Raw genomic sequence first — 11,501 nt, forward strand, 5'->3', positions numbered from 1 at the left:
ATGGTAGACGAAGTTAAAGAAAATTGAGTAAAGGAAGTAGGGAGAGTAATGGTAAAGCATGGGAATGGGAATTAGAGGAATTAAGGAAAAGTAAAATGAGGAGAAGGAAGCAAGGAAAAGTGAGGGAAAATTAGGGGAATGTAACTGATGGAAATGAGGGAGGAGAAATAGGGAGTGTAATGGGAAATTATGAGAGATTAAGTAGAGGAAATAAGGAGCCGGTAGGTGAGAAGAAGGGAACTAGAAGAAGTGAGGGAATGGTAATTAATGGAAATAAAGGTATGTGAATTAAGGGGAAATTAGGGAGGTGAAGTAGGTAGAAGTGAGGGGAAGTAGAGGGAATAATTATAAATAAGTGTAAATAAGGGATTGGAAGGGAAGTAAGGAAAGAGGCGTGACAGCTGGAGAAGCGAAAAAGATTAATAGAGTGGGGGATTTCAACTAATTTTTTAGTAAATCGTTGAACAGTTTCGACACCTGATGAACGGAAGTGTAGATTTATTTTGTGAGTCAGTCAAGAAACCACAAATCTAAATCATAGTCTGATTCATCTTCTTTCGCCTGACGTTTTTCACAGTGTGGTTTATACATGTTCTCAACTTTGGCGATGTCTTTATCACTAAGGCCACGTCGCTGACCTATAGTTATGTGCTTCATCTGCAATGTAAAAAACTGATTAAGATACCTTAAATCCTTTTGCCTAGAAGACATTAAGTTTTTCCAAGAAGGCGTTTTCCATGGAGGGTTAGAGAAGGAATATAATGAAAGGTGAAGTAGGGGAAGTAAAGGGAGGAAAGGAAGGAAAAGTCAGGGTTGGGAAAGTGGGGGACGTGAGTTATTAGGAAGTGATGGGAAATGATGGGTGGGAAAGTGAGGAGAAATTCGGAAAGGGATGAAATAGTAACAGGTAGGTGAAAGAGGGAAAATGTGAGGGAAGGTGAAATTATAGCAAATTCGGGTAGTGGAAATAAGAGTAAATTAGGAGAGGGAAAGTAGAGGAAGTAAGTTATTGGGAAGTGATAGGAAATTACGGGTAGTAACATTGAGGAGAAATGCAGTGAAATATAGGTGTAGTAGGGAAAATTTGAGATTATGTGAAATTATATGGAATTAGGGTAAGGAAACTAAAGCAGAATTACGGGAGAGGAGGTAGGGGAAGTGATTGGAAATGAGGGATGGGGAAGTAAAGGAAATGCAGGCACTGGACGTAGGTGAAGTAGGGTAAATTTGAAGGTAAATGAGTAGTGGAAAAGAAAGGAGAGAAACCAGTAGAAATGATAGGAAATTAATCTAGGGGAAATGAGGATAAATTAAGGATTGATGGTAGGGGAAGTGAGTTGTTGAAAAGTGATGGGAAATGATGGTTGGGAAAATGAGGAGAAATTCCGTGAGGGGGAGTAGGGGAAGTAGGGAAAATGTAAGGGTAGGTGAAATTATAAGAAAGAAGGGTAAGGGAAAGTGGGGGTAAATGAGGGAAGGGAAAGTAGAGGAAGCAAGTGATTGGGAAGTAATTAGAAATGATGAGTAGGAAAGGAAGAACAAATATGAAAAGGGTACGTTGCTGAAGTAAAGAAATGTGAGGAGGAAGAATCTGGGAAAGTGTGGTGGTTAATGGTAAATTGAGGGGGTTAGAGAAAAGTAGGGAACGATAGTAGAGAAGAAAGAGTATTTTATGAGAATAATCCTATTGTTTTAAAGACGTTTAGTCGATCCGAGCCGTGAATCTTATAAAATAAATATATAGAAATATCAAAATAAAAGTATGATCATTTTCCTTATTATTAATATAATTGAAAATATTTCGTTAATTCAATTTTTGTAATGAAAATATATGGTGAAGAGTTTTTTACCTTTGGTTCGATTGTGGGTTCGTCGTTCTTTGAAAATGCAAAGGCGCTGTAATGCATCACACTTCCATAATCGTATTCGACTCCAAATTCAGTAACAGTATCATTATCGAATTTTTTGAAATTGTGTGCTCTACCTATAAAGTGTGGAAAGACATATGTGGGCTAAGAGAAAAGAAAATTCGAAATCGCTACAACGCGAAAAAAATTATGTTATATAGTGTTGGATCCTTTATGAGGGGCGAATGAAAAATCTCGAAAAAGAAAATTTTCCAAATAGAAAAAAATTGGAAAATTCCCGTGGTGACTGAAAAATCCCAAAAAATAAAATTCTCAACACTATAAGATTCCTGAAAAAGAAAATATTAGAAATAGAATATTCCCGAAATCATAAAATTTCCGAAATATAAAAGTCCCAAATTTGAAAATTCTCGATAGTTTATAATATTCCTGAAATGGCCGAATTATAAAATATCTAACTCGGTAAAAGTCCTGAATTTAAACAATGGAATAAACTCTTTTGTAATCTATATTGCTTATTCCTTAAAAATACAATAATAAAATATTTTGAGCAACATTTTTCTTCAATACTCAATGCATATTTAGTAAATACTTTAAAAAATTTTTAAATGTCACAAATTTTAAGATTGAAGTTCTTGAAGGAAATTTTCTACCATTGATTTTTTTAACTTAACAAATACTTTATTTTTAAGTTTTAGTAGAATTTAGTATTATTTGAATATCAGATAACAATTACCTGAAGAGAAAACTTTCTTAATCTTTTTATTAATATTCTAATTTTTCAAACAACTCATAAGAAGATGATGGAGACGTTTAAAAATGAAAAAGTAACAAACTAAAATAGAAATAATTTGTAATTGACCAGTTAAAATTGTTATTTGTTCAAAAGTTCATAATATTCATACTTTAATTAATCGACCTATCATTACACTTGGACGCCTAAAACAGGCAACCAAAAATACGCTTGTGCGTATGCAGTGCATTTTAAATATAATTTCACTCACGAAATTTTTAAAATTTAAATTTTGAATATTAAAAATTTTAGCTGGAGTAATTTTGTCGTAATTAAATCGAAAAAGGTGTAATTCTTATTTATTAAAAAAATTTTGCCTGAAAATTGATTTTTTCTGCTGGTAGAAAAATTATGTATTTTGTTGAAAATTCGTCTTTTTTAAAGTAAAATGCTTTTTGGTTGACATAATGAATATTAAATGTTTAAATTTATATTTTTGGTTAAAATTTAACTATTTCGTAACAAAAATAAACATTATTTGGTTGTTGAAAAATAAACTATTTATTTAAAGATTGAACTATTTTGTTGGAAATTCGTTTCCTTTCGAAAAGTTTATAATCGTTTATAAGTTGAAAATTCATCTTTTTGTTGATAGTTAATTTTTTTGGTAAAAAATGTAACTATTTTAGTAGAAAATTTAACTGGATGATTTATCCTTTATGAGTTAAACATTTCACAAATCGATTGAGAATCTATATATTTTTTTGAAAAATTTTCTTTTTGGGTATAAGATTAATCTTCTTGATTGAAAATTCATCATTTTGGATGAATGCACATATTAAAATTTTGTTCTCAGCTAGAACTTGTTAAAAATTCATCTAATTGTGCAGAAAATTAATTTTGTTTTTTTACAAAAATCATATGTTTGATTAAAAATTTAACTATTTCGTAAGAAAAATAAACACTATTTGCTTAAAAATTAAAGTATTTGCTTAATAATTTAACTATTTGGTTAAAAATTCGTATTTTTCAACTAAATTATTTTATCTGAATATTTAACTATACTGTATTTGGTTGGAAATTCAACTCTTTTTTATAATTCATATTTTGGGTTGCAAATTTAAATATTTTAGTACAAAATTGAACTGTTTGGTTTAAATTGAAACTCTTCAATTGAAAATAGAGCTATTGGGTAACAAACGACCTCTTTTCTTCACAAATTTTTTTTTTTTTTATAGAAAGTTCAATTTTTGTGTCGAAAATTCATATTTTTGCCTTGAAAATTAAAGAATTTAGTTACAAATTACACAACTTGGTGAAAATGCACTTTTTAATTGAAAATTTATATTTTTGATTGAAAATTCCACTATTTTGGCAGAAAATAAATATTTCATTGAAGATATATCTATATTGTTGAATATTCTTTTTTCTTTGGGTGGGTAAAAAGTAATTTTTTTTCTAAAAATTTAACAACTCTATTTTGGATTGAAAATTAATATTTTTCAGTCGAAAATTCCACTATTTGTTTACAAATTTATTTTTCTTGATTAAAAAAGTTCCTTCTAGAATTAAACTATTTTGTTTAAAGTTAGTCCCTTTTCGTTGCATTCAAGTACTTGATTCGATAATCATCTTTTTTTGTTGAAAATTTAACTTTTCGGGCTTAAAATTTAACTGTATTCCGAAAATATCAGTAATAACATTATTAACCCTTAAAGGGCATACTGGGTGAAAAATACCCAGCGACTTATTTGTGCTTTAATAAAACATATCAAATTCAAGAAAATGGAATATAGGGCACCAGATTAACAAATGACATGAAAACCTAGTTTTCTATGTCATTTTCACATCATTTTGGTGTTTATAATTTTTATATGCAGTTTAAGATTAATAAAATCGTTTCAACACGCAATGTACGGTGTTCTATTTTTCATTGAATTAATGCTTTTATTTTGCAGAATAAATACCTTCTTTGGGACGAATACTATAAGGCTAATTTTTTGTTTGAAGCGCCGTATCTCGGTAGTATTCAAGTAAAATTTTAAGTAAAAATATCAAAAACTTAAAAAGTTATGAATTTGATAGTGAAAGAAGTCATTTTTTATTTTTTTTTTTCAAAAAGGATTTTTTTAACTACTTTAAATTTCAAAAACTGTTATGAAACCTTTTTCTTCTTAAACTAGATTTATTAAACATCATTAATTGATTTTCTTGTAAAGAACTATCCGATACCGTCGGAACAGCACACGTTTGAATACCCTTGGGTGCCTAACACCCAGTATTCTCTTTATGTAATTTTACGGAAGTGTGCCCTTGTTACTACATTGGTACCCTAGAAACTCAAACAGCCAGGCCCCCTGAACCGTTTCCAATTAGAATGCATAATATTGCGCAATATATATCAGAATGAGTACTCGCGCACTGCGGCCCTTCCGAGGCGAGAGTCGCGATCCTTATTCGCCTTGCCCCCTGAGAAACAGCGTCGTACAGCAGTTCTATGAATTACAAAACCGGACCGGCTTCTATGGGACCTGGAGTCTAATAAGCAATGAGCAACATGTGCAATTTTTGCTTGAAACAATTAATTTCGATTTTGAAAAAATCATAAATACCAGGTTCAATATTTTCCCAATGAATGGTGACATAATTGTCACGATTAGCAGCACTGTGTTGATGAAAAAATCCTATAGCGTGCATAAATTCGTGAACAGCGACTCCGTGCCGAACGCAATTTGGTGTCTGCAAATTGAGAATTTGTCCTTTCCGTTGACGCCCTACCGAGGACCAACAGCCCGAATCTGAGCCTTGCACCGTAACGTAATCCTGGTCGCTCTCCTTGTACGGCCGGAAACGGAGACACGTCTTATTGTGATATTCTTTAATGGCTCCCATTATCACAGCAATTTCTTCTTTTTCTGGAATTTTAAATTTAGAGTATACCTTCATTAAACCTCGAGTAAACATCCAACTTTATCCACGTTGTTGTGAGAAAATGACCGTCAAACTGCTGCCGCTGAGACTGGTCAGCGGAAGTCCTTTATACCTAATGAGGACTAAAATATGGAATATAACACTTTTTAAATTTATCATTTGGTATTTTACAAATGAAATATTCGAAATTTACAAAATATAACGATTCCAACGATATATTATTTGACTTAAAAAGTTGAAAATTAATTCTTTTATTTTATAAATTTAATTATTTTATTAATTATTTAGATAGAATAAACCATTGCCCTCTGTGAGCAGATGATAATTCCGACCCAGCTACCCACGTACTGTTCCCCCACTTCGCGGTTTCCCCTCACTCTGCCGTATTGCTGCCGTCGAGCCTGGTCAGCGGGAGTGATTTATACCTGATGAGGACTAAAATACAGAAGATAACATTTTTTAACTCACCACTTGGTAATTTACAAACATAATAATTTTATTATATAAATAAATATGAATGATAATAAATGATAATCCATCTTATTCTGATTTTTATATGTTAAAATAGTATTTTTATTTAGCCTTCAAGAAACAAATTGCATTATATTCACCCCAAGCGGAAAAATTATACACAATGAAAAATATAATATATAATTTTCATTGTTTGATTAATTTTTTGTCTAACACAAAAACAAACTTTTTAAGGCAAACTATTAAAAGGATAATTTTGAGCAATGTGAAACCCCGAATTTTAGTAAAATAATAAATTTACAAAAGTTGCTGAAACTGATTTGAGTAAAATATCTTGATCTAATGACATATCGTTGGAATCGATATAATTCCCAGATTTCGAATATTATACTTGTAAATTATCAAGTGCTAAATTAAAAAATTGCATATTTTGCATTTTAATCCTCATTTGGTACAAAGTACTCCCGCTGACTAGACTCGGCGGCCGCAATTTAGCTGAGTGAGGGGAAGCTGCGTAGTGGGGGAACTGTACACAGTCAGCTGGGGCGAAATGGAACATCCCCCGTTTTTACACACCCGGGGTATCCGGTTTACCATTTTTTATTTATTTTTTTATCACATAAATAAATATCAAAACCGAGTGCCCTTTTTTTAACAATTTAATTGAATTGAAAAATATTAAATTTCGAACATTTTTTTTTCTGAATAGGGGAAGACAATATTTTCTTTTAAGAATTTTTATTGAGTTGAAGGGGGGATATTTGTGTTAATTTAGAAGTCATGAAATTTTGGTAATTTTTTTCTGCATTGAAAGAGGGACTTTTTTTATTTCATCATTTGTATTGGTTTGGAATGGAGAAAAGTTCAATTTTATTTTTTATTTTTATCATTTTTATTAAGTTAGAAGAGATTTAGTTTTGGTTATTTTTTTTCTGAATAAGAAGAGGGGACGTTTTCAGTATTTTCTTGTATTTTTGAGTATGTTGTATTTGTAACATTTTTATTGAAATTTTTAATTTTTGTTGAAATGGCAAAAGGACATTTTATATTTTAGAAGCTTTTATCGAATTAGAGAAAAAGAAATTTTGGTTTTCATCAGTTGAGGATTTGCAACCATTTTTTTTTAATTATGAGAGAAGAATTTATTTGTTTTTAACATATTAATTGAGATAAAAAAACGAAATTTTTATTTACATTATTTTATAAATTGAAAGGATTTTTTTAATTGGAAGAGAATTTTTTTTGTTTTTATCAGTTTTAATAAGTTGAAAGGGATTCAATTTGGGTTGTTAGTTTTTTTCTGGATTGGAAGAGGCCATTTTTTCTTTTTACCATTTTTATTGAGTTGAATGGAGGCAATTTTTATTTTTAATGTCTTTTCTGAATTTGAAGAGGGTAATATTTAATATTTTTATTGGTTTGGAAGGAAGAAAATTTTGGTTTTCATTTTTCTCCAGATTGGAAAAGACCATTTTTTTATACTTTTCATATTATTATTTAGTGAAAAGGGATAAATTTTATGGCAATGAAAAAAATTTGAATTAAACGCGTAAACATTTTCTATTGCTACATTTAAATATTAAATATTACAATTGTTATTTTTACATGAAAAATTATTTTATTTTGCAAATTACTTTTGTAAATGAATTTTGATGTAAAAATAACAGATAAAAAATTATCAATTTGAGACGTCTTAAAACAAACAAGAATAATTTAACTTAAAAAGATTTATTTATGTGTAAAAAAACTTTTACATTTAAAAATTGATATTTAAAAAAAAATGTTTTCTAATAACTTTTTTTCGCGAATAGGAGAGGAACTTTTTTGTTTTCAAGATTTTTATTGAGTTGATGGTGGAAAGAATTTTATATTTCTAACATTTTTATTAATTTTGAAACGAGAAGTAGTCTTTTTTTAGTTGGAAGAGGAACATTTTATATTTTTTATATTTCTATCGCGTTGAAAAGCTGAAAATTTTTGTTTTGTATATTTTATGAATTGGAAGAAAGATAGTTTTTTATTTTCAACTTTTATAATTGCTATAAAAGGGGGAAAAAATGGTCAATTTTTTTCTGAATAGGAAGAGGACCTTTTTTGCTTTAAACATTTTCATTAGGTTTAAGGGAAGAATTCTTCATTTAAAATTTTTGTTGTGAATTGAAAAAGTTTTTTTCTTCTATTTTTATGAATAAATAATATCAATTAAATTATTAAAGTTTTTTTAATACCAAAATCTTCTTCTTTGAGAAAATAAGGTACGACTCCATCGGTCCATCTTAAATTATCGTTTAGAAGTCCATTTTTATTTGCAAGTCCAGGAGCAGGTAATATTATATCTCCCTCGTGAAGTCCACTCAATTCCCAAATGTTCTGTTTGTCTTCAGGCTTCCAGGCTTTTAATCGCTTTGCTGAAAAAATTTAATTTTTTCTAAAAATTTGAAAAATTGTTATAGATTCTGGAAAATATTAAAAATAATATTCCAGACTTTACAGACAGAAATGCTCTTAAACTAGTGAAATTGCGACGATATTTCACGAAAATATTCGAATAATAGATAAATAAATATTTACAAACAGATACTTAAACCTTTAATAAAAAAGGCGGATTTTTCAAAAGAAAGTTGAATTTTAACAAAATTTTTTTGTTTGCAACCTAAAAAAGATTAATGTTCAGAACAAACATAAAAATTTTCATCAAAAGAGCTGATTTTTCAATTTAGCAATATTTTTTTAGTAAAGAAAGAAAAAAAATCGTCCAAATTGTTGAATTCTGAAGCCAAAGAGACGAATTCTCTACAAAACTGTTAAATTTTCTTTAAAAAAATATATTCTTAAATAAAAAGTTGAATTTTTAATAAAAAAAAATAATTTTCCAGCAAAAAATTTAAGTTTGCAAATAAGAAAAAAATTTGAACCAAATTTTGAAATTTTCGAAACAAAAAAAATTCAATCCCAAAGGACGAATTTGCTGTATAAAAAATACATTTTCTACAAAACAGTTAAATTTTCGACGAAAAAGTTGATTTTCAAGAAAATAACAGAATTTCTTACCAAAAAATTGAATTTAAACATAAAAAGTTGAATTTTCACCAAAAGATAAATTTTATTTACAAAAATGATTATTTTCCTCAGAATGGTTTAATTTCAAAACTGAAAGTATTAATTTTTAACGAAATAGTAGAATTTTCTACCATAATAATTCAACTTTCAACCAAGGAAATCAACTTTTCAATGAAAAAAAGTTCTTAATTTTATTAAAAATTTTCTGCCAAAAAAGACGAACTTACAGATGAACGTTCTAGCGGAAGAATGACTTTTTAACAAAGAAGTTCCGCTGGAACTTCTAAACGAACAAAACAGGAATTTTTAACAAAGAAATAGTAATTTTTAAGAAAATAATTCAATTTCTACAAAAAAATTAAATTCTAACTAAAAGAGATAAATTCAAAACAAAAAATATAGTAGTAGACTTTTCGATTAAAAATAATGAATTCTCAGACAAAAAACATGTTTTTTTAGCCCAAGATTAATTTTTAACTTGTTTTAATCCCAAAGGACGACGTTTCTATACAAAACATGAATCTGTTAAAAATCACTTAAATTAAAAAAAATGGAATTTTTAATAAAATAGTAGAATTTTCTAGAATAGTTAAGTTTTCATCCTGAAAATGTAAATTTTTAACAAAATAGTGGATATTTCCATCAAATCAGTTGAATTTTTAACATAAAAAGATGAATTTACAGCCAAGGAGATTACTTTTTTACGAAAAAGCCGAATTTACAAAAAAAATGAGAATTTTCGACAAACAAGACAAATTTTGAACGAAAAAATTAAAATTTAAACAACAGAGATGAATATTCAATAAATAAAATAAATTATTACGAAGTAGTTCAACTTTCAACTAAGTAGTTGAAATTTCAACCAAAAAAGTTGACTTTTTTAAGAATAGGTGACTTCAAAAAAAGTTGAATTTGTCATAAAAGAATTAAATTTTCAACTAAAAAGGATGATTTCAGAATAAAAATATAATAGTAGCCTTTTTATTAAAGAAATTTACCTTCTTGTCAAAAAACTGGAGGCATGACTTTTTTTCAAACACTTAATTTCCAAACCCGAAGGACGAATTTTCTTTCCAAAAAGATGAATTTTCCACATAATAGTTTAATTTTGAAGAAAAACATTTTTTTTTTTTGCTAAAAAGATCAATTGAAAACAAAAAATGAAGTAGTAACGTTTTTAGTTAAAACAATTAATTTTCAGATGTTGAAATAGTTCATTTTAATCCAATTAAATTCGCTAAAAATGTAAATTTTCTACAAAACAGTTGAATTTCCAGCCTGTAAATATGAATTTTTGGAATTTTCGAACAAAGAGATGAATCTGTAATCCAAAAATTGTTTAATTTTCCAAAGAAATAAATTTTGAATTAAAGTTATAGTTGTATACTTTTCAATAAAAAATAATCAACTGGTATAAAAAAAATCATGCATTTTTGACAAGTTGAACGTTTTGAGAAGTTTAATTTTCTAAAAAATAGCACACTTTTTGGACCAAAAAAATAAGCTTCAAAAGAAAAATATAATATTAGACCTTTCAGTTGAAAATAATTAACCATGAACCAAAAATCGATGAATTTTTTGTGATGGGGTTCTACTAATTCAATTCGCATTTAAGAGGAAAAACGAGAAAAAGGTGACATTTCTCAAAAATAGTTAAAAAGAGGAATAAAAAGAGGAGAATAAGGGAAAAAGTAAAATCTCAGATTCACTTTAAATAAATTAAATTTTAATAGCAGAAGATAACTTATAATTTGAAATTACCAATTGTTTCTCTATCGTAGCCTTTCTGAAGAAGGACTTCAGATTTTAGAACAGGTGGTATCGGTTTTCCACGATTTGCTGGATGTCCAGCACAAATTCCCAAAAAAATGGCAAACAGAATCATTCGCAAGAGGAACATTTTTCACGAACCTGGGACAAGAAATATTTAATTTTTTTAAAGAAAAAAAAACAGAAACGGTCCTTATATATACAGCGATTATTTATTTAGGACAATGCATAATTGCATGTTTCACACCAGGAGTTCTTAACAGATAGCCATGCAAAAAGGGGTTATCTACCTACTATAATATATTCCTATCTAACACAGGAAATGCTTTGAGGTCATTTTTGCAAGCGTTTTTCCTTACTTGCCAAAATTTGTTTTACAGTTAATTAACAAAATATTGATTTATGTATATTTTTAGGATAAAAGTAGGGTGATTGGATCCTCAAGACTTGGGTGCACACCCTCGGTATACGCCCCTGCTGAATTTAAAAAGATAGAGATCCTATCTTTTTGAATAATTTTAAATCTTTATGAGAGAAAGGGGCAGAGAAAAATTATAAACTCTACTAATTCATACTAATTTATAACTAATTTATACATCTTTGTCAATATGAATTTATATCTATCTTTTTTAATCTCCTCTTCTCCATATCATTTTATCCTTTATCTA

The 11,501-nt window shown here is 28.4% G+C and overlaps 1 protein-coding gene across 1 annotated transcript; it reads right to left on the reverse strand.

The window, feature by feature from the left end:
* Positions 1–510: 510 nt before the first annotated feature.
* Positions 511–10,963, reverse strand: LOC117175334 (astacin-like). Its single transcript, XM_033365043.1, has 5 exons — positions 10,825–10,963; positions 8,232–8,411; positions 5,214–5,516; positions 1,851–1,984; positions 511–657 (listed from the first exon to the last, which is right to left on the reverse strand). The coding sequence occupies exons 1-5, from the start codon at positions 10,961–10,963 to the stop codon at positions 511–513; spliced, it is 903 nt and encodes a 300-aa protein (XP_033220934.1).
* Positions 10,964–11,501: the final 538 nt, after the last annotated feature.

This window comes from Belonocnema kinseyi, chromosome 6 (assembly GCF_010883055.1).
Source record: "Belonocnema kinseyi isolate 2016_QV_RU_SX_M_011 chromosome 6, B_treatae_v1, whole genome shotgun sequence".
Classification (NCBI taxonomy): Eukaryota; Metazoa; Arthropoda; class Insecta; order Hymenoptera; family Cynipidae; genus Belonocnema; species Belonocnema kinseyi.

Coding starts and splice junctions, on each gene's coding strand:
- LOC117175334 (XM_033365043.1), bottom strand. CDS start 10,963: ATGTTCCTCTTGCGAATGATTCTGTTTGCCATTTTTTTGGGAATTTGT. Junction 8,412..10,824: donor CTACGATAGAGAAACAATTG/GTAATTTCAAAT, acceptor AAATTTTTTCAG/CAAAGCGATTAAAAGCCTGG. Junction 5,517..8,231: donor TCTCAAAGAAGAAGATTTTG/GTATTAAAAAAA, acceptor TTAAAATTCCAG/AAAAAGAAGAAATTGCTGTG.